Source organism: Cervus canadensis, chromosome 4 (assembly GCF_019320065.1).
Source record: "Cervus canadensis isolate Bull #8, Minnesota chromosome 4, ASM1932006v1, whole genome shotgun sequence".
Classification (NCBI taxonomy): Eukaryota; Metazoa; Chordata; class Mammalia; order Artiodactyla; family Cervidae; genus Cervus; species Cervus canadensis.
The window spans coordinates 104807745-104830886 of record NC_057389.1 but is presented as its reverse complement, the minus strand read 5'-3'; the positions used below and the strand labels follow the sequence as shown (position 1 = coordinate 104830886).

General features: G+C 54.9%; 1 protein-coding gene across 2 annotated transcripts in view; it reads right to left on the bottom strand.

Moving 5' to 3' along the window:
- Window positions 1-2979: 2979 nt before the first annotated feature.
- SLC25A42 (solute carrier family 25 member 42) overlaps window positions 2980-23142 on the bottom strand; it is a 43039-nt gene continuing 22876 nt past the window's right edge. The window contains exons 1-8 of one of the 2 annotated variants that reach the window (XM_043467448.1): window positions 15062-15099; window positions 14833-14946; window positions 10316-10421; window positions 8521-8546; window positions 7439-7605; window positions 6973-7089; window positions 6360-6511; window positions 2980-5212 (exon numbers count right to left, since the gene is read on the bottom strand). In XM_043467448.1, the coding sequence (XP_043323383.1) occupies window positions 4905-5212; window positions 6360-6511; window positions 6973-7089; window positions 7439-7605; window positions 8521-8546; window positions 10316-10421; window positions 14833-14913 (957 nt within the window). In that variant the 5' untranslated portion in view covers window positions 14914-14946; window positions 15062-15099 and the 3' untranslated portion in view covers window positions 2980-4904. Of the gene's footprint in view, window positions 5213-6359; window positions 6512-6972; window positions 7090-7438; window positions 7606-8520; window positions 8547-10315; window positions 10422-14832; window positions 14947-15061; window positions 15100-23142 lie in introns of those variants that run through there. The other variant, XM_043467447.1, reaches the window with a different exon arrangement.

The window sequence follows — 23142 nt, the reverse complement described above, 5'->3', positions numbered from 1 at the left end:
AATGAGGTTGATAGGGTGGGCCCTGATCCAGTAGGACTAGTATCCTTACAAGAGGAAAAAAAAATTTTTATAAGAGGAAATTTGGACCTGAACTTGTGTTACCTGAAAACTAGGTTCACCTCTTGGTAGGTGTTCAGCCAACTGACACAACCAAGCTGAAGATGAATGGAAGGAGTTATGGTGACTTTCAGCAAGTAAGGGAAACACTGGGGATCTTTCCCAAAGCAGTGTCTCCCTGAAAGCAAAACTGGGGAAGTTTTAAGCTCAGGGTACACATATATTCATGAAGGGGCTTGAGCAGAGGAGAATTCAGCATAGGACTGGGGCAAAGGTCCACAGAGTCCAAGCTTTAGTTGATTGGAGTCAGAAGAATCAACATCATTCCACCCTCCACCTGCTTGGGGGCCTTAGTTCCTGCAGAACTTGAAGATATATTATTATAGGGAAAAGAATCTGAAAAAGAATATACATATTCTGTGCTACACACCTGAAACTTACACAATACGATACTATAAATCAACATCAATTTAAAAAATTTTTGAAGAGGGAACTGGGATTCTGCTTTATTACTACACTATTGTTTGACTGCCTTTTCTCTGTTCCTGCCTTCCTTTGTTCCCTTAAGATCATTAATTACTGAGACCTGTTCAAGGATAAGCATTGCAGCCTGGCTGAGATCACAAAGTGGCTTAGGCCAAAACGGCTTCTCTTAGGTCGAGAGCCATTCCTGGTTCTCTTTCTCCTGGAACCCCCTAACTTCTCTGCTTACACTAGCACAGAGGAAAGACAAGGGGGAAGACACAGGAAGAAGTCGGTCAGTCAGAGCTCAATAACAGATCTAGAACACATCCTTCCCTCCTGGCCCTCAGAACCAAACCTGCCAACACTTTGATTTTGGACCTCTGGCTTCCAACTTTGGCAAAATAAAGTTCTGTTATTTTAAGCCACTCAGCCCATGGTACACTGTTAGGGTGGCCGTAGGAAACTCAGGCGTGAGGCATGTGGTGTACATGGATACAATCTCTTTGCAGGAATAGCTGATGTTTCTATTCATCTTTGGATAGATTTCCCCCCAAAGATGACCCTGTCTCTAAGACTCAGGGACCTCACCTGAGAGGTGACCTCAGGAAGCCTCTAGGAGGGTAGGGATGTCAGACAGGGAGGAAAGAAGCCAGCAGGGGGCGCCAATGAGCCAGCGACTCTGGGCAGTCTGGGCTGGGTCCTGCTGGGGACCTCAGGGGGAAAACGTAGGGCACAGCCTGAGTGGTCCCATGCTGGTGTTGAGGGGCTGCATCACATACGCTTCAGCTGTCCACAGTCATTGGCTCCTGATTGTGTTCCGGCAGAGAACCCTAGGCTGGGTCCAGGTGGCTTATAGCTAAAAATAGGGTGGGAACCATGAACGCCAGGCTTGCCACCAGCATGAACCATACTATTAATATATCCCTGATATTTATCCAGCAATTTCATTCCTAGAAACTTAGGCTACAGGAATACTACCTTATGAGCTCAAAGAGGTACATAGAAGGAGGTTTGGGTCAGAAAGGGCTAGGAAATTCAACTCTGTTTTAAATAGGGAATAAAATGACTTGTGTTGTTGGAAGTTGAGAGGTAGTTTGGCTTCAGGTAAAACTGAATCTAGCATCCCAAACAATGTCACCAAGAAATCCAATTTCTCTGCTCATCTCTGCTCTACTTAAAAAAATAAAATTATTTATTTAGCCAAGTCAGGTCTTAGTTGTGGCCTGCGGGATCTAGTTCCCTGACCAGGGGTTGAACCTGGGCCCCCCTGCACTGGGAGTGTGGCAACTTAACCACTGGGCCACCAGGAAAGTCCCTCTGCTCCACTTTCTGCAGTGGCATCTTCATCCTTCTGACCTTGCAGTCACAAGATAGCGCCAACAACCACCCAGGGTTGGGGTTTCAGCTCCTGGGCCAGTGGAAGAGGGAGGGTGCATCTTGAGGGTCTCCCTGGAAGTGGTTAGCAAACATCTTTATTGTCACAGGTCCAGATGGGGTCAAGAGCTCACCTCTGTATATTAGGGGATGCCACAATGTTGGAAGAGAGTGAGGAGGGGCCGACCTCACCCCTCAGGCTCAGGAGACAGTGTGAGAAATGGGACTGACCAGAAGTTGGGATGGATGTTGGGGGAAGCGGAGAAATTCAGGAACCCGCAGGAGCCACTACCAGGTTGTCATGGAAACAACTCAGTAACACCCTAGCTGCTGGTCAATAGGGATTGGTGGATCTCATCACAGGCCATCCCCCTGGGGAACACGAAACTGCTACTAAACGCATCCTGTATTCGACAGCTACCGACCTGCAAGAAATATGGCTGGATGAACACAGCATGCAGAGCAGTCCGTGGGCCATCCCAGGACCTCTGTGCACGGGCAAGTGTGCTCGCCCGGCCTGTCTCTCCCCTGCCCACGGAGGCGCCCACTCCTGGTCCCGGGCTGGGTGGGTGCTGCACGCCATTCCACACGATGGGCTGCAGGTGAGGCGACTCCCAGGACCCCTGGGAGCCCTCTGGTGGCCTCACCCTCCTGCCCCTGTGGACAGTGACACTCATGCTGGAAGCCTCAGCCCATCACAGAGCAGACCCAGGTCACTGGAGAAACCATGGGACTCTGGGGCAGTGCTCACTGAAGCAGGTCACAGCCCATCCTGACAGATGTCCCCAAAGGGCCAAGTGTGTGCATGCAGGATCTCTCTGGGAGGGGGCACTGGTAATGGGAGATGTCCCTGCAAAGGGAACAGGGAGCCAGACCTACTTTTCACAGTAAACTCTTCGTGCAGTTTGCATTTTCTAGCAAATCCTGACCAAATCAAGGTTAGGATTAACAATCCATACAGCAATTACATTAAAAAAAAAAAAAAGGTTATTCAACAATCTGTCAAAATAACTTCAACCATGTTTTTGGTTCCTAGGGGATGAGGGTCAGAGCCGAAGAAGAGACACCGGCAGGAGAAAAAAAATCATTTTGATTTTTATTAAATATACTCTCTTGGCACAAATCTTTAAAATATATAAACATTATGTATAAACAAAGTGTCTTCATGGCATCAAAATGTAACTCCAAATCAGGCCAGGCAATCAGTGAGAGGGGTACGACTGCCGAGGGCAAAGGTCCGACTGTGTGCAGGGCTGGGGGTAAGGGGAGTCGGCGCTGGCGAGGTGCAGTTGGGTGGGAGCCACCCTGGAGAGGCGCTCTGGGGCGGGTAACACTGGGGCCCTCCCTGCTTCAGCCCAGCCTGCAGCTCAGAGGAGGGCACTGCCGAGATATCCATTCGGTCTCACCCACCAGGGGCGGACCCCCGGCCTGGGCACCCTCATGTTCCCATCCCGTCTCCCTGTGAGGGGTGCCCCTGCCTCTCCTGAGCGCTGGGCAAGGCTGGGAGAGAAGGTGGGTGTGATGCTTACCCCACGGGACAGCCATCACAGGCTGCTCGGACCCCTGGGAACAAGAGTCTGCGGACAAGACTGGGGTTGGCTGCTGGAGATATGCAGGAAGGACAGAAGGAGGGGTCTTCCCACCCACGGGACTAAGGCAAGAACGGGAACAGGACAGAATAAAAGGGGGAAATGGAGGCCACAATAGGAAATGCATGTGTGGCAGAAACACACCCCCTCAGACCTTCACACCTCATGGCTACTGAGCCCACTGTGAAAACCGGCCCACTGCTTGTCCTGGTCCTGGAACCAGACTGGACTGGTTAGGGTTTTCGGTGTCTAGACCCAGGGCCAGCCAGATTGAAAAACGAAAGCAAAAATCAAACTCCAAACGTCATTAGAAAACAGGTGTTTCTGAGTCCCTGTGATTCCTGGTGGGCCCTGGGGGGTACTCTGTGAGACGAGCTCCCTGGGGGACCCTGCATTTTTTAAGCTTCCTGCCTCCAGCCCAGATGCTGTCTCGGGCTCAAATCAGACAACCCCACAGGCCTTAAATTGCCCCATGTCCCAGCCAAGAAACTGCTCAGGTGGGGCACCCACAATGTGCAAGATGCCATGGGTTCCCCCCCAGGAGCCCCCACGCCCAGGGGCAGAGGGTCAGGGCCTGAGGCCCAGCCTCCATTACTGCAGCCAGTGGAGTAGGCCGAGAGCTTCCTGGCAATCCAGGCAGATGCCTCCAGGTTGGGACTCAGACCCAAACCCATGGCAATTCCTCAAACCCTGTTGCCTGGAGGCGTGACCCTCCTGGGAACCGTGCGAACTGGGTGGGAGAGGGGTAACAGGGGAAGACCCAATTCTGGGGCCTGGGATAAGGAGTCTTCGATCAGGATAACACTCTTGGAAGAAGCCACAGGCTCTGGGGAGGGAGAAGTCACCTGGGAAATAGTGGTGAAGGCAGGAAAAGGCGGGGCAGGGTGGGAGGCTGCACTTGGAGCCACAGCTGAGTAGACAGCTGGTCTCATGGAGGCCAGACCTTGGCCCCACACTCTCTGGGGCTCCCCCCACTCGCTCCTACCTCCACCCAAGAACACAGACTCAGAACAGCAAGGGGCGGGCGAGGTCTGGCTCTGAGCCTAGTGGGGACCAGGTCCCTAGAACCAGGAGCCTGTCCAAGGGCAAAGAACACACCGGGAGGCAGTGCTGGCCACGCCCCACTCAGGGCGTTCACAGCGAACCCCTCCAGGGGCAGCCCCAGCCCAGCTGAGGCCGGAAGAAGAGGGCGTGGGAACCCCGCCCCCAGTCCCAACAACGCACAAGGGCCCCCGGCTTTCCCCTCAGACCTGGGCCGCAGTGAGCTCAGGCCCCCCAGGCCCGCAGCTCGTTCCACAAGGCGCATCTGTGCGCGTTCTGCGTGGAACCCGGCACATCTTTGCTCCCTGGGCTCAGACACGGAAGGGGTCAGCGGTCCACCGCCAACTGAAGCTCTAGCGCGGCTGACCCCACCCGCCCCTAGCTCTGCAGGTGTCGCAGCAGGATCTGCATGAGGTCGAAGGTGGTGAAGCTGATGCCCACGGCGATGGGGCCCTTGAGCCAGTTCATGCTCAGGCCCTTGTAGAGGCCGCGCACCACGCCCTCCTCCCGCACGATGGTGCGCATGGTGCGCACGATGGAGGTGCGCTGGTGGCCTGTGACGCCGGCCGTCTGCATGCGCCGCCGCACCACGTCCAGCGGGTAAGAGGCAGACTGCCCGATGAGGCCAGCGCAGGCCCCGAAAATCATGCGCTCAAAGGGGTAGGGCTGCGGGCGGCCGCTGTACTCTGCAGGGGGAAGGGTGGGAGGGGCTGTGAGGGCGATGGGAAGGGGCGCGCTGGCAGCCAGGGGTGCTGGCGTCCACCCGCGCGCCCCTGCACCGCGCTCACACTTGCACGCCGTGTCACAGCTTCAGGGCTTCAGGGCCGGCCAGCTCTCCTGGGCCACGGCTCCCCTTCTTCCTCACCTACTGATCCCCCATTTTTAACCAAATGTGAGATCCAAAAGATTTTTACAACTGCAAAGCACAAAGAATCATATAACCAAGTTCTATGACCCAGAACAAGCTCAGCTCCAGTCCCTCTTGTTTCCCATCTTGTAAGGAAAGAGAATATCACTCTGCCCCGAACCCTCTACACTGCCCAGCCTGCCCAACAGGTGTCCTCTCTACTGGTGTGAGGACCTGCCGGCTGGAGGGAGGAGGGAACAGCAAGGGATCAATAGGGGTTCTTTAAAAACATGCTGTTTTCAATTTGAAATTAGGGACTAAAAACAGGGAGCCGCCCTATTCACTCAGCAGACTGGCAGAACATATGGAACTTGTCAGCACCAGGAGCGGGAGGGAAGGGAGCCGGGCCCCAGTGCAAGCCTGGCCGCTGGAGGAGCAGAGGGTGGAAAAGGTAAAACAAAAAAACGAGGTCTCAGACCCACACAAGGAGAACAGCTCCTGGATGTCGATTGAACACAGAAAACCTGCAACAGCCTCACCGCCCCCCAACGGGGGTCACCCTCCCCCAAACAGGACGGACCAGTGCTGCACTAGGGCAAGCGCAGAGGGCAGCCCCTCAGCCACTTCCGATAACCAGGAACAGCGCGGAGGCTGCACTCAAGCCCAGGGAGAAGGGTTTCCGATGAAGGTGAAAGGTGGAGCCGACCCTAATAAAGAGGCCGGGGTGAGGCAAGAGGGGCTGGGGATTGGGTGCCGGGGATCTCGGCTTTACCCTGACCGTCTTCCTTAACAAAAAACAACTTTGAGCACATAAGGCAGATTGTTAACACCAGATCACACCAAGTAGCAGGTAGCAGTGGGCTTATTTGCTCTGTCTCCTCCTGATCCAGACCCTGGACCTCCAGCCTGCCCCTCCCTCCACTCGCCCCCATCCACCTCCACCTCCCCATCCATCCACACACAGGTGTGTGCGCCCCGCTCCTCACCTCGGTGCAGGCTCTTGAGGGTCTCATAGGTGAAGAAGCTCAGGCCGGCGTAGGGAATGACCCCCAGCACGGTCGGAACGAATCCGTGGTAGAGGGTCTTCAGCCCCTCTTCTCTCGAGATGCGGATGAAGACGTGAAAGATGTTGCTATACCTGTAAGACAGAGCGGTGCGGGGGTGGGGGCTGCAGACATCAGTTCACTAATTCTCTCTCCTCCCAGTCGGCGGGGGCAGGCCTGGATGTTGACAGAACCACCATGCAGAAGTTCCGGCGTTTGAGGGGACCACGCATCCCCAATCCACAGGCCACCTTCACCACTGGGGTCTTTGCTGTGCTCGGCCCTTGGCTTTTTACTCAGATGCATATTAAGCAGATCTGTTCTCGACTCAACATGGAGACTCTGGGTTTGATGGAAGCAGACTGCCACCGAAGCTGAGAGACCCAGTTACTGTCCTTCTGGAAAGCAGCGGAGCCCAGGGAGGTTGGGGCAACACAGCCTCAGCACAGCTTCATCCGCCGCTGCAGACAGAGGCCCAGACCCTATCCCCAGCCCGCCGGGGAACCCCACTAGACACAGAGCCCCCGGTGCTGGTGAAAACCAGGGTGAGACTCACATTTCCTTTGGGGTCACAGCCATCCGCGCTCTGACCAGGTCCAGCGGGTAGGTCAGCGAGGCGGCCGTAGTTCCAGCCAGCGCGCCCGCGAGGAGGCGGGGCCAAGGCGGCAGGGCTCTGAAAGCGGGTGGGGGCGAAGGTGAGCCCGCAGGGCTCCGGGTGCCCACAGGTCTGGGGTGGGGGTAGAGGTGGGGGACGCGCAGCCTGTTCCCGAGCTGATGGGCGGGGCGGGGGGTGTCTCTTGGGGGTGCCTGCCTTTGCCCCTGCTTGTCTGAATGAATGAAGGACAGGCGTCTTTCCCACCTGCTCTGGGGCACAGGGGGACCGTGGCCGTCCTGGGATGTAGGTTCGAGGAGACCGGGGAAACGAGAGAAGTCCTGACATGGTGGCCAGGTGGAAGGCAGGAGAACAGGGTACGGTAACAGAGCTGAGAGGGCCGGGGTTTTGGGGGGAAGCGGGGTCTCACTCTCCGCGGAAGCCGTAGTAGCTGCCCAGGAGGCGTTTGTACTCCTCGTGCGCGCTGAACTGGATGGCGGCGTAGGGCACCACACGCACCATGGTGGCCGAGTTGCCGCGCCACAGGCTCAAGAAGCCCTCGTGGAGGTAGGTGAAGTAGAGGAGCCTGAAGGCCTCCTGGGGGCAGGCAGGGGAGGGGGCGGTGTCAGCGCCCCAGGCCTCTGACCGCCCGGCCTTCGCGGGCGGAGCGCCGCTGCCCTTCCAGCTGCCGTCCTTAGACCAGCCCTAAAACCCCTGGGAAGGGCGGGGACCTCACAGACCGCCCGCAAGTCCCCGGGCTCTGCGCTGGGACCCCCGCCCCTTCTCCTCCAACCCTGGGAACCATGAAGTGAGACGGGGGAAAGCAGGGTTGCAAAGCAGACTTAGCCCCACTAAGGGGGTTTTGTAGGTGTTTGGTAACCTAGCTTTTAAAATATTCTTTATTTTCCTTTATTAAGAAGGCAACACCTGCTCTGTGGGCTTCCCAGGTGGCTCAGTGGTAAACAACCCACCTGCCAATGCAGGAGATGTGGGTTTGATCCCTGGGCGGGGAAGATGCCCTGGAGGGAGGCATGGCAACCCACTCCAGTATTCTTGCCTGGGAAATCCCACGGACAGAGGAGCCTGGCAGGCTACAGTCCGTGGGGTCGCAAAGAGTCGGATGTGACTTAGTGACTAAAACCACAACAAACAACAATGACACCTGTTCTGTGTTTAAAAATATATCAAATGTGAAACCTGTGAGTTTAGACCATCAAGTCCCCTCATCACCACCCCCAGGACACGTGGGTCTCCTGTCACTTCCCAGGGAGGGCTGTGTCCAGGCAGACTCAGGGTGCAGACAGATGGCCTTGGCCCCAGCGCCTGGCAGGGGAGGCCTTGGTCACCCAGCAGTCCTGCAGCTGGCCTGGGGTGGGGGTCGGGGAACCAGTGGGAAAAAGCCCCTTGAAAAGCGTTTGCCCAGCCCTTACCACCCACCTCCCCTGCCTCTGCCAGCCCAGTAGGGCAGAGGTGAAGGCCCCAGAGACAGGGGTCCATGACCGAGCGGCTCACCTTGGCAGAAAATCTTTTTGAGGACACTGGAAAAAAAACAAAACACACAACAGAGATTGTTGGATATGAAGGATGGGCCCCCCCAACTCCAGTCTGCATGACCCCCACCACAAGGGTCTAGTTTGGGCATGGGGAGTGAGGGCATCTCCCTGGAAATGCCCCCCCTCAACTCCGATAAGGGCCGAGGTGGGGCATCCCCAGCAAAGTCACCCCCTCCCCAGGAGCCTCCCCACCACCCCCACGCCCAGGCCACTCTGCACACCAACTTCTCCCCTTCTTCAGGGAGAGGAGCCCAGCTGCCACTGACTCTGCAGGACAGTGAGGGCCCGTGGAAGGATGCACCTCTCTGGGGGGGGTGGGGTCGGCACCCAGCAGTCTCCACCCAGCTGAACTTCATCTCCCCCAAGTCCCTTGGAGGGAGGCATCCCAGCCACCAGCCATGCAGGGGTCAGCTAAGGGGCTCCAGCTCCCTCAGCAGGGGGCGTCTGCCCTCTTCTCCGTGACCTGGCACAGGCAGCCCTAGTTCCCACTCTCCTGCCCTCCGGGGCTGTCCGGCCCACCTCCCACCCCCCTACTGCATAGTGAGCTGCACCACGGTGGCCAGGAGGACCCGGAAACACAAGTCACGAGGGGGTCTCAGCCTGGCAGCATCCCCAACGCTGCACTTCCCAAGTGTCTGCTGCCTTCCCAGCACAGCCCTGCACTCCTCTCTGTGGGGACGTATGCACAGCTCCTGCCTTCGGAATTAAACTCAGCCTCCCGTGTGGCGCTCCAGTGTTGAAGATGCGTCTTCACCCGCACGCCCGCCCTTACCCACATCAGCTCACTTCCCTGCCTCCTCCTCAGGCGGGAGGTTGGTACCAATGGTCCTGTTATATGGACAGGAACCTGAGGCCCAGAGAGGTGAGGGGCCAGCCTGAGCAAGTGGGAGGGGCCTGGCTCCAATCTGCAGTTCCTTCCTCCCAAACAGCTGAGGGGCAGGGGTCCCAGCTTATGACCGCCCCCCTGCCCACCATGTAGGGGACACAAAGGCCTCATCTTCAGGGGACCCTGCGCCTGCTAAACCCTAAGGAGGGAGGGAGCGGGATTCTTGAACTGTGTCTTCCCAAAGAAATGTCCATGTATGCTCTCACCCTCAGCGCCCATGAATGAGGCCTTAATTGGAAACGGGCTCTTTGCAGGTGTAATTAAATGGAGGTCATGCTCGAGTAGGGTGATCCAATGGTGTGGGTCCTTATAAAAGGAGGGGATCCAGACATACAGACTGGGGTGGGGGGGGTGCAGTCACAAGCCAAGGATGTCTGGAGTCATCAGAAGCTGGAAAAGGCAAGGAAGGGTCCTCCCTCAGGGACCCAGGAGGAGCTAACCCCACGAACCCCTTGAATGTGGACTTCTGGCCTCCAGAAAATGAGAATAAATTCCTGCAGTCCTAAGCCGCCTGGTTTCTGGTACTTTATGATGCCAGTCCTAAACACTAACAGACTTTCTAAGTGGATTCTAAAGAGCATTTCCAGGGCTTCCCTGGTGGTCCAGGATCTATGAGTCTGCACTTCCAATGCAGGGGGCTCAGTTTCGACAACTAGATCCCATGTGCTGAAAGTAAAGAGCCTGCTGCAATGAGGATTGAAGATCCCATGTGCTGCAACTGAGACCTGGTGCAGCCAAATAAATAAATTCTTTTAAAAAAGAGGCATTTTAGAGACCCCTTGGCAGTGCAGTCCGGGGCCCTGGTGGGGGGAGGGGGGCGCCTGGCAGCCCGTCGGTCACAGGTGACAGGTGCATGGGCAGCGCTCACCTTGGAAGATGATTTTGGTTCGGTCCAGGGGAGCTACAGCTGTTTTGGCAAGAGCACCAGCCAGTGCCCCAGACAGAAGGGAGCTGAGAACTTGCCTGTGATCACTCTGCAAGAAAACACACAAACACGCTGTCTGTCATCAGAGAGGGAGAGGAGGCGTCTGCTCTGCGTGGAACAGTTTCCAGGAGAAAGGCTTTTCTTCTCCGCCTGGCCGGGGGCGGCCAGACGTTTGGTGGCCGGGGTGACACGGCCCTGCTGGGCCCTGGGCCGGCTGCAGCACCGGCCACAGAGCCTGGGGGCACAGTGAGAGCCTCCTGGGCCACAGGGACCATCCGCCTGAGAGGTGACACGCTGGTGGGGGTGCCGCGCATGGTCCTAAGTCCCCAGAGACGGCCTACAAGGGGATTCACTCCAAACATAAGAGTCGCCCTTCACCTGTCCTACTTTCAGGCCTTGGTTGCACCCACTGCCCATGGGCAAGGGACTCTTGAGCTTCAGTGTTTCAGGGTAAAGACTCCTTGCGGTCCGGGGAGTGGGTGGTGGGTGTCAGGCAAGCAGACCCTGACTGTTCAGCGTGTCCTGTTCTCTTTCCACAACCTTCCATCAAGCCGGTGTCTGCGGCTCTTCATCCAGAAGGCGATTGGGACAGGCACGGCTGACTTGCCCTTCACGCTCCTGTGGCCAGGCTCAAAGTCAGCGCTTTCCCGAGTCTTCCTATGGCTCCCGGAGCCCTGGCTCAAACAGCCCTCCTTCCCTTGAGGCCCATGGAGCCCCGAACCGCAGCCCAGGAAGCGGAAGCTGGAGGCACCATTCCCACCTCCCCCCGCCCCCGATGACTCGGGCATAGAGCGAGCAAGGAGGTGAGGAGCAGGGGCTCAGCGATTCTGGGAGTCTGTGACGTCCACCCGACCCAGGTGCCCTCAGGAGCCTGGAGTCACAGTGCGGGGCAGGGGTATGTATGACCACCGCTCCCTTCACAGCGCTGCCAGTTGACGGAGGGAGCCGGACATGGAGGAGCTCTTAGATAAAGGTGTGCAGAACCAGCGGTCTGGGCGGGGCTGTGGGGAGGGGGCTCGGAGTGAGGCGTGCCTAAGGGCAGGGCGTGGGTGCATGTGCGAGAGTGTGTGTGTGACACTAACCAGGGGGAGGCGCTGGACACTCAGAGGCCCCAGTGAAAAGGAGCTGGGGGGGGGGCCCTGGGGGGCCACAAGGGGGGCAGGGCGGCTGACACAGGGAAGGGAGAGAGACGCCCTGAAAGGTGGGCGAGGCTGGACCCCACGGAGCCCGACAAGGAGGCTGACCTTGGCCTACAGAGAGATGGAGAAGCGTGCAAGGTGGACAGGTTATTTTAACTGGAACCACGGAAGAGGCAGCTCCTGTGACACCCAGGGTTGAGACGGCAGAGGCTGGGACCAGAGGAGGCTGCGAGAGGGGAGTAATGAGGGGGCCTTTGAGGGGTTCGACAGGCAGTCTGCGCTCCTGAGTGGGCATGCTGGAGTCCAGGGCGATGCCCAGGTTTGCTCAGCTCTGTGGGAGGCTCAGGGGGAGGGCTGGATCTGCCCGCAGTGACTGGAGGGCCTCTCTGCTCCCCGGTCCCTCACCTCTGACACAATCAAGTGCTGACTCCTGGCCCAGACCCCAGATTGTGTCCCAGGTGAATGTCTCCAGGGCCCTGTGCCCCTTGACCTGGCCCCTCCCCTAATGCCCCTGGTGCCCGTCCCGCAGCCCCGCCCACCTCCCTAGAAGAACAAGTCACCATGGCAGTGTGTTCCTGACTCAGTTTCTGTGGCTGAGCTTTACCACAGGGTGCCACCTTTTTGCTTCACAGAGACCTGTCACTGGGGACCCCTGCCTTTTCTGGGTCACATAGCAAGGTTCTGGACATCTGGCTTTCAGGGACGTGGGCATCAGATGCCAGAAGGCTCAGGGGTGTCTCTGGCACCAGCTCTGAGGCCCATCTGCCCCGCTGTGAATCTGCGTGGCGACAGCTGACCTCCAGCCTCTGTGAGCTCAGGGAATGCCCTGCGGCCCGCCCGAGGGCTGTGAGCGCTGCAGGCAGAGCCCAGGTGTCCCTCCCACCTCCTGGGAAGCCTGCAGGGCTCATCAGCACCAGGCCAGCTCTGCACGTGAAAGGACACGCGTCCTGAAACCCGAGCCCTTGGTGTGGTGCGCGGAACACACTCGGTGAGCCCCCTTCACACGCTCGGTGCAGGGGGCGGCTGCTGCCTTCCGCTGACACTCCCGGGGAATCCTACATGATGCAGCTGGCTTATCCGTTAAAGACAAGTGTTAGTTGCTCAGTCGTGTCCAATTCTTTGCCACCCCATGGACTGTACCCCACTAGGCTCCTCTGTCTGTGGGATTCTCCAGGCAAGAATACTGGAGTGGGTTGACATTTCCTCCTCCAGGGGATCTTCCCAACCCAGGGATCGAAGCTGGGTCTCCTCCACTGCAGGCAGATTCTTTACCGTCTGATCCACCAAGGGAAGCCACCATGGTTGGCAAAGGCATCACCAAATGGTCAAAGTCTCCACGACCATCATATGAGTTGTTGTTCAGTCTCTAATTTGTCTAATTTGTGTCCAACTCTCTGGGACCCCATGCACTGCAGCACAGCAGTCCTCCCTGTCCTTCACTATCTCCCATACTTTGTGCAAATTCATGTCCATTGAGTCAGTGATGCTATCTAATCATCTTATCCTCCACCACCCCCTTCTCCTCTTGCCCTCAGTTTTTCCCAGCATCAGAGTCTTTTCCAATGAGTCAGTTCTTTGTATCAGGTGGCCAAAGCATACAGATTCAGCTTCAGCATCAGTTCTTCCAATGAACATTCAGGGTTGATTTCCTTTAGGATTGACTGGTTTGATCTCCCTGCTGTCCAAGGGACTCTCAAGACTCTACTCCAGCACCACAGTTCAAAAGCATCAATTCCTTGGCACTGAGCCTTCTTTATGGTCCAACTCTCACATCTGTACATGACTACTGGAAAAATCATAGCTTTGACTAGATGGACCTTCCTTGGCAAAGTGATGTCTCTGATTTTTAATATGCTGTCCAGGTTTGTCATAGCTTTGCTTCCAAGGAGCAAGCGTCACTGTCCTCAGTGATTTTGGAGCCCAAGAAAATAAAATCTGTCACTGCTTCTGCTTTTTCCCCTTCCATTTGCCGTGAAGTGATGAGACCAAATGCCATGATCTTAGTTTTTTGAATGTTGAGTTTCAAATCAGATTTTTTACTCTCCTCTTTCACCTTCATCAAGAGGTGCCTTAGTTCCTCTTTGCTTTCTGCCATAAGGGTGGTGTCATCTGTATATCTGAGGTTATTGCTATTTCTTCTGGCAATCTTGATTCCAGCTTGTGATTCATCCAGCCCAGCATTTTGCATGATGTACTATGCATATAAATTAAATAACGATGGTGACAACATACAGCCCTGTTCCCAATTTCGAACCAGTCTGTTGTTTCATATCCAGTTCTAACTTCTCATCATAGGAGAGATCCTTGCAAATGAAGAGTGAGGCAGGCAGCCTGATGGAGAGAAAATGGGTGATCCACAGACAGGACCCACGCAAGCAGTGAAACCATGGGAAGATGCCTGGCTCTTTAGCCAAAGAAACGGGACACTGCAGAGTGAGCGCCCTGCACTGGGTTAGCCAAGCAGGCAAGGCTGACGTGGGCCGTGCCAGCTAGCACGGGGGTCAACTGCCGCTGCCTGGGTCCCGGTGCAGGCTGGGCACGGGGGCCTTTACTGGGCATGTCCACTTGGCGGGATCCATCTGGGCCAGTGGAGGCAGGCCACGTCTCCCTCATAAGCTGCTGCAAAGTTCACGAAACTGTGAGGGGTGCCTGCTCCAGGGCTCACCCTCTGCCGACCGGCGTGGTGACGGTGGTCCCGAGAACCAGGCCTCCTGTCTGCCTGGTGCTCCGCGGGGCAACCTGGAGCTTGGGGGAAGGTCAGGAGGGCCAGAGGTTGACGCTGCTTCAGCCTTTGAGCCCGTGGACTTTGAGAACTGCCTGCAGGCACCGGAGCCGGCCTGGCAGTGAAGGTGGATTAGTCCATGCTCGAGGTTCTGGTGGGAGAACTTCTCCTGGCTTCTATGGTGAACAAACACGGGCCTGATCCAATTTCTTTATGAGGGAATAAACCTTTTGTCTTCAACTGAAGGGCGTCACTGGGGATGCACTTCAGAGCTGACGGTAGACTCCTCCCTGGCGTGAGGAGCTCCCCTCAACCCACCCCACCTTTGGCTAATTCCTCTGTGTTGGCAAATCAGAGTCAGAAGAGGGACCCCATGACACCTTTGACATCCCTGCCAAATGTGGGTGAGGTTTTGACTTCTTGCCAAGTGGTGGGGCAGCTGGATCCACAGCACAGACAGGGCTATAAAAACGGAGTAGGCGGTAGCCTGCGTCACCCCCACCGCCCCCGCCCTCAGTGTGGGAGGGGTGATTTATATGGGGTGCGAGCACAGAAGAGGGAGCGGGTGAGCACGCCCACGGAGGGGCAGGGGTACTTGCCTTTGAGGAGACATGCGCGGGCAGGACGGGCTCGGCATCGTCACGCAAACGCACCACGCCTTCCTTCACACCATTACCCATTCCAGGCCTGCTCAGGACGGCGGAGACTCAGTCCTGGGGAGCAAAATGGGGCGCGGTGAGAAGGCGGCCTCCTCCACCAGCCCAGGGCCCGTGATTCATCCTCAATGACCCGATGCCAGCACTGCCGCAGAGGCACACTTTGCCTAACCTGACTTCAATCTCCCTGCAGGAAAAAGACACCAGAACCTGCATCTGGATGCCAGAGTCCCCTGCCCTGACTGCTTAATCATTTACAAGAGCACTTCCCATCAGCTCTTTGATTTCATCGTCACCAACAGGCCTCTGAATCCTCTGTTGTTTTTCAACTTGGTGCCAACCGCCTCGATTGGCACAGAGAGGTTAAGCTGCCAGCCAGGTCACACAGCAGGAGGCGGGGTGTGGTGGGCTCTAGAGTGTGGAGGCTGGAGGTCTCCACCTGCCCTGGAGCCCAACCCACTTTGGGGTGATGCCAGCTTGGACCTGAGATTCCATTCTCAGAAATACTTTTAGAAAATTAACCTTTGGACTTCCCTAGTAGTTCAGTGGTCAAGAATCCACCTGCCGAGGCAAGGGACATGGGTCAGCTCCCTGGTTGGGGAAGCTCCCACATGCCACGGGGCGACTAAGCCTGTATGCCACAACAAGAGCAGACACCTCAGTGGGAAGCCCCCACACCGCAACGAAGAGCAGCCCCGGCCTGCTGCAGCTAGAGGAAGCCCGCTCCTAGCAACAGAGACCAGGGCAGCCAAAAAGAAGCAAATAAAAGTAACTTTTTAAAAAAGAGATCACCTTTGTCCTGCTGTGTGGCTGCTTGCCCTTTGTGGCCAAGCTTATAGTAAGTGTCCTAGTACTTGAGGAGTTCTCCCTGGAAACCTGTAAGCAGATCAGTTAGGGAGTCCCTGGAGAAAGAGAACCAGGAACGGCTCTCTTGACAAAAGAGAAGCCTTTTGGCCTAAACCATTATGTGATCGAAGCCTGGAGGCAATGACTGTCCTTGAACAGGTCTCAGTAATTAGTGATCTTAAGGGAACAAAGGAAGGCAGGAACAGAGGAAAGTCAGTCAAACAGTAGTGCAGTAATAAGGCAGAGTCCCAGTTCCTCCCCAAAGCATGCACATAATAATAAATATATCTTTGAATTCTCTGGGAACTAAGGCACCCAAGCAGGTGGAGGGTGGAATGATGTTGATCCTCCTGACAACTAAAGCTTGGACTCTGGACCTTTGCCCCAATTCTATGCTGCATTCTCCTCTGCTCAAGCCCCTTCATGAATACTCAGGGACCCTGAGCTTAAGACTTCCCCAGCTTTGCTGTTCAGGGAGACGTTGCTTTGGAAAAGGTCCCTTGTATTTCCCTTAACTTGCTGCAGGTAAGAAGTCCTTCCTTCTCCCCATCTTTGGCTTGGTTGTGTCTATTGGCTTAACATTCACAAAGAGGCAAACCCAGTCTTCAGGTTAACACAGGTTTGTGTCCAAATTTCCTCTTATAAAAGAATGTTTTTTCCTCTTTGTAAGGATGCCCAGTCCTATGGATAAGAGTCCACCCTAACAACCTCAAGTAATAAATCCTTCCTTCTCCCCATCTTTGGACTTGGTTGTGTCTATTCACTCAACACCAATCAAGAGGTGAACCCACTGTTTTGGTAACAAACCTACCTTTAACCTCCCAGAGGAAGTGCACTCAAAGCTTAGCCAACCACAGGGAAAGGACCGGGAGGAAAAACGTACAATATGAAGGGCTGGTGTCAGCGAGATGCCAGTGGGCACTGGAGTGTCTGGAGGCCTCAGTTCCCGTGCTTTAAAATCACCCAATGTGGAGAAGGAAATGGCAACCCACCCCAGTATTCCTGCCTGGAAAAGTCCACGGACAGAGGAGCCTGGCGGGCTGCAGTCCATGGGGTTACATGACTGAGCATGTGTGCTGAGGGTGGAGGGAGATGGGTTGGTAGCAATAAAGTGGTAGAACTAAACAAAATAAAATAAAATAAAATCACCCAATGAACCAACAGGCTTCCTTGGGACTTCCCTGGTGGTCCAGTGGTTAAGAATCCGACTTCCAATGCAGGGGACGTGGGTCCGATCCCTGGTGGGGGAACTAAGACCCCACATGCCACAGGGCAGCTGGAACCCGAGCCAAAAATAAAAACAAATATTTTTAAAAATATTATGCTTTCCCGTGCTCAGTCACGTGTCACCCCATGGACGGTAGCCTGCCAGGCTCTTCTGTCCATTCCGGCAGGAATACTGGAGTGGGTTGCCATTTCTTCCTCCAGGGGATCTTCCTGACCCAGGGATTGAACCTGTGTCTCCTGTGGCTCCTATGTTGGTGGGCGGATTCTTTAGCACCAAGCCACCTGGGGGGCCCCACGCTTTCCTGTAAATGATGCAAGTGAGGCAGATACCCCCTGAGCCAGCGTGGAAGCCCCTCCTGCCCTCTGGCTGCTCCCAAGCACCCGCTGGTGTGGGACATCCTAGGAAGCACAAGCAGGATTCTGTTCCAAGTGGCCTCTGCCGCTGTTTCCAACCTAAAACAGTCCCTGGCTCGGGGAGGGAGGGCTGCTTCTAAGACAGGGCCAGAAACTTAAGGATGAGCCTGGGCCACCCTGAGGTGTCGGCCAGGAGCCACAGCCAATGGTGCGAGCTCCCAGTGGCCAAAGCAGGAACACTGTGAGCAACAAAACCAATAAAGCAGTGCTGGGTTATTATTATTATTTTGGCTGCACCACAGCATGCTGGATCTCAGTTCCCCAACCAGGGATGGAACCCACACCCCCTGTAGCGCAAGTGCGGAATCTTAACCACTGGACCACCAGGGAAGTCCCAGCAGTGTTGCATTATAGCCCGAAGTGCAAAATAAATATCCACAAGTCCACACGAACATAAATAAATGATTGAATAAATAAATGAGGAGGAAGAGACAAATCTCCCAGGCTGAAGACTCCCAAGTAACTGACACAGACGCTGAGCCCTGGAAGAAGGGAAGCATAAGCGTGCGCCCTGAGGTGTGGGCCATGGGTGGTGGCTTCCTTTCAAGGGGCGCAGCACAGAAAGTGGAGCGGAGTCCGTTTAGTGAAGACAGCTGCCAGGAAACCCCCTCAGCCAGGTGATCGCGGTCAGCACCACAGCGGTAAGTCACGTTCACGGCACATGCCCTGGCACCGGTGTGATGAAAAAGGCTCCTCCTCTCCGAAGCCCAGTCTAACCATGAGAAAAACAGCAGACAAATCCCAACCAAGGGCCATCCTACCGAACACCAGACCAGTTCCCCTCCAACCTGTTACAGTCATCAAAACCAAGAGAGTCTGAGAAACTATCTCAGCCCAGAGAAGCCTGAAGAGAAGTGATGGTGATGACTAAATGTAACGTGAAGATCCTGGGATAGAAAAAGGACATTAGGGAAACACTAAGGAACTATGAATAAACAATGGACTTTAGTTAATCATAACGTGTCACGGACATCCCTGGTTGTCCAGTGGTAAAGAATCTGCCTGCCGATGCAAAGGACACGGGTTTGATCCCTGGTCCAGGGAGACTGCACAGGCCTGGGGGCAGCTCAGCCCAGCATCCCAAGTACTGAGCCTGAGCTCTAGAGGGCAAGAGCCACAGCCCCTGAAGCTCTTGTGCCCCAGAGCCTTTGCCCTGCAGTAAGTGAAGCCAGGACAGTGAGAAGCCCACGCACCACAATTAGAGAGCAGCACCCCCCACAACTACAGAAAGCCCGCCAGCAAAAGATTAATCACTTTAAAAATAATAATGTATCGGTATGTGTTCATTAGTTGTGACACATGTAACAGGAACAGAAGATGTTATTAATATAGGAAACTGGGAGTGCCCGGTGCTGGGGGGAACTCTGAATTACTTTTGCAACTTTTCTGTAAATCTAAAACTGCTCCTAAAGGAACAAAGAGAAACTAGGCTAGAGGGATTTTTCTCAGCCAGTGGCTGGGCTGTCCGTCTGGGGTGCACGGCGACTGTGTCACGCCCCGTGTGTCTGGCTGATGCTCAGCGCCACTGCCAGAGCTCTGGGGGACTGTCTCCATGTCTGTGCCCCTGCATGCGAACAATGCAACCTTTCTTTCTTTCCTTATATATTTATTTGTTTGACTGCTTCGGTCTTAGTTGTGGCGCCCAGAATCTTTCCTTGCGGTGCACGGGCTTAGTTGCACCTCGGCATATGCTCCCCGACCAGGAATCAAAGCCACGTCCCCCGCATTGCAAGACAGATTCTTAACCACTGGACCACAAGGGAAGTTCCTATTTTTTTCTTTTTCCTGTACTGCTCGACAGGTAGGATTTTAGTTCCTCAATCTGGGATCGAACCTGTACCCCCGTCAGTGGAAGTGCGGAGTGGTAACTGCTGGGCTGTCAGGGAGGGCCCAATGCAGCCCTTCTTAGGGCTGGCCCAGGCATGGTGCATGTGGACACGTTCTGATAAACTGCCCTCTTGACAAAGGATCCTGCCCTTCGGTCCCCGCCTCCTACAGTCTAGAGTCTGACTTGTCTTCCTGCCTCCCTCTGACTCTTGCCCAGGCTCCCAGGAGGACACAGAGCTCCCCAGGCAGATGGTGCAGACCCAGCCCCAGGCTCGCCTGTGCGGCCCTCTGAACCATTCTTCACCCTGCAGTCCAGGCCAGGGGCCTGTCCTGGGAGCTCTGCAGGCCCAGGACAGGTCCTCGGTGTGGTGGGCATGGACAGAAGCAGGGTCACTGCACAAATGAGTGAAGACCTACAAGAGCACGTCACGTGTCACCGCTGGTGAGAGAGTGCCAAGGCCAAGACACAGGACGGCACCTGCAGGGGGCTGAGTGGTGCCCTGCCCCCCTGCCCAGGCCTGTCTGTCCCCCCGGAATCTGTGAACGGGGCATTATTTGAAAAAAAGCCCTTGCAGATGTCATTAGGAGTAAGGAACTGGAGAGCCTTACCCTGGATGAGGCTGGGTCCTCAAATCAAGGACAAAGCAAATCTCTTATCTCTGATAAGAGACAGAAACAGACACAGGCAGGGAGGCCCTGTGAAGACAGAGGCGTTAGGATGACACACCCCAGCCACAGGCCAAGTAACACCCGCGGGTGTAAAAGCTGGATGAGGCCGGGGAGAATCTCCTGGAGCCGGAGGAGCAGCTCTGCAGAATTACTGCGGGACTTGTGGTCTGCAGAGCTGTGAGAGGACACATTCCTGTTCTCGTCAGTTTGTGCCGGTTTGTCACAGGGGTCAGAGGAAACTAGGAGGCTTTTTGGAGGAGAGCGTGGGGTGCCCCAGGCTCCCTAACTCTGAGCAGATGGGGCAGCCAGAGTTTGCAAGCTGCTCCTGCCAGGGCCTGATGCCTCCAGGAAACTCCCCAGGATTGCAGAGCAGAGAGAAGGAGACTCCTTCTACAGGGCAGTGGTGGGGGTGGTCTCAAGATTTTGCTTTTCAAGCCAAATGCTAATTTCCTAGCCTTTGCCCTTTCAAAAAACAAAAACAAACTCAAGACAAAGGCAAAGAAATAACCAGGTCACTGGGAAGGAAATCCATGGGGTCACAGAGTCGGACACAACTGAGTGACTGCACTGAACTGAACTGGGAAGGAAAAACCATAACTTAAAAATATGACAGAAGGGCTTCCCTGGTGATCCCGTGGCTAAGACTCCATGCTCCCAATGCAGGGGCCCTGAGTTCCACCCCTGGTCAGGGAACTAGGTCCCACAGGCCTCAACTAAGAGCTTGCATGCTGCAACTAAAAAAAGGTTCTGCATGCCTCAGCTAAGACCCAGTACAGCCACATAAATAAATAAGTGACAGGTACCAGACTGCACTCACAAGGAGAAAAGCAGGTTTAAAACCCTTGTGGGGGCTGCCGGCATGTGTCAGGCCTGTAACTTAACTGGTGGATGAGCAGGCAAAGAGGCAGGCAGTGGGCAGCTCCTCTTAGCAGGTGATTTGGCGAATGTCTTAGAATGTGTGCTGTTCCCCGACAGGTCAGCCTGGAGCCTCCTGGGCCAGTAAGGCCATGACCAGGCGCTGGTGAGACCTGAAGGCAGGACGGTCTGGATGGGAAGCCATGGGGAGAGAAGGGAGGTGGGGACAGGGAGAACGTGTGACCTCAGCCCTCACAGGGGTACGCCAGCAGCCTGTCACTAATGAGCGACCCTGCCTGAGCCTAGGCGCGAGGCTGTCCGGATGCAAAGATCGGAAGCAGGTCATGTGTTTACAAAGCGCTGTCGACAGTGATGAGGACTGTCTGGACACGGCAGGGGAGAGGGGAGAGGGGAGCTGACCACGGGCGCACAGACTTCCCAGCAGTTGGCATTTCGCTGGCCCCCACTCACCGCCTCATGGATAACAGAGTGGGGACACAACCGACCCACAGCGCCCTTCCCTGGGCAGAGCCCCGCTCTGCACTCAGGAACCCCCCGCTGCTTCCTCCTGGATTCTTTCCCCCAAACCGCCACAGGATTCTGAATTCACCCCTCAACCTGCCGCAGGAGGCCCCCTCACTGAGTTAGGGCTCCCACTTCCCACACTGATCCCACACTCGGGACAGTCATCAGGCCCCCTCGGCCACCAGGGTGGGCTCCCTGAGGCTGGGACTTCTCTGCAGCTTCTGAGCCCACATCTAGAGCCCGCGCTCTGCACCCAGAGAAGACACCGCAGTGAGCAGCCTGTGCCCTATAACGAAGGGAAACTCACTCACTGTAACTAGAGAAAGCCCGCACAAAGCAACAAAAACCCAGCACAACCAAAGTAAAGAAAATTAATTTAAAACAATCTTTTTTCATACATTTGTTAGCTGACCAGTTTTTAAGAAATCTTTGTGACTGTAACCTACGTTCAGAAACATGTTTTGTATCCTCTATTCACTTATACTCATAGACAATTCTGCTTCCATGCCCTAACTGCAACAAGAGTTTCAGGAGCGAATTCACCGCAACTCGAGAAAAGCCTAAGCAGCAATGAAGAAGACCCAGCACAGCCAAGGAAAAAAATAATAATAATAAAAATAAAATTTAAAAAAATGTTTAAATGCAATTCGCTCTGCCATCTCCCCCTCCCTCCCCTATATTTAATTTTGATAAAGCTAACCACAACCATGGAGAAGGAAATGGCAACCCACTCCAGTGTTCTTGCCTGGAGAATCCCAGGGACGGCGGAGCATGGTGGGCTGCTGTCTATGGGGTCGCACAGAGTCAGACATGACTGAAGTGACTTAGCAGCAGCAGCAGCAACCACAACCAACTACACTGACTTCATGAATAAAGGGCCTCAAGCAGCAGACTGAAGGAACACTGTCTCAAGCTGTGAGTTGGGAAACGGTCATTTCTTCCTATCTTATGCATTTCATATTATGTATTAATACATGTGTATATGGCAACCCAATCTAGTACTCCTGCCTGGAAAATCCTATGGACAGAGGAACCGGGTGGGCTACAGTCCATGGGGTCACAAGAGTCAGACATAACTTAGCGACTGAACCATCAGTTCAGTTCAGTCACTCTGTCGTGTCCGACTCTTTGCGACCCCATGAATCACAGCACGCCAGGCCTCCCTGTCCATCACCAACTCCCGGAGTTTACCCAAACTCATGTCCATCGAGTTGGTGATGCCATCCAGCCATCTCATCCTCTGTCGTCCCCTTCTCCTCCTGCCCCCAATCCCTCTCAGCATCAGGGTCTTTTCCAATGAGTCAACTCTTTGCATGAGGTGGCCAAAGTATTGGAGTTTCAGCTTCGACATCAGTCCTTCTAATGAACACCCAGGACTGATCTCCTTTAGGATGGACTGGTTGGATCTCCTTGCAGTCCAAGGGACTCTCAAGAGTCTTCTCCAACACCACAGTTCAAAAGCATCAATTTTTCGGTGCTCAGCTTTCTTCACAGTCCAACTCTCACATCCATACATGACCAGTGGAAAAACCATAGCCTTGACCAGACGGACCTTTGTTGGCAAAGTAATGTCTCTGCTTTTTAATATGCTATGTAGGTTGGTCATAACTTTCCTTCCAAGGTGTAAGTGTCTTTTAATTTCATGGCTGCAGTCACCATCTGCAGTGGTTTTGGAGCCCCAAAAAATAGTCTGACACTGTTTCCACTGTTTCCCATCTATTTGCCATGAAGTGATGGGACCAGATGCCATGATCTTAGTTTTCTGAATGTTGAGCTTTAAGCCAACTTTTTCACTCTCCTCTTTCACTTTCATCAAGAGGCTTTTTAGTTCCTCTTCACTTTCTGCCATAAGGGTGGTGTCATCTGCATATCTGAGGTTATTGATATTTC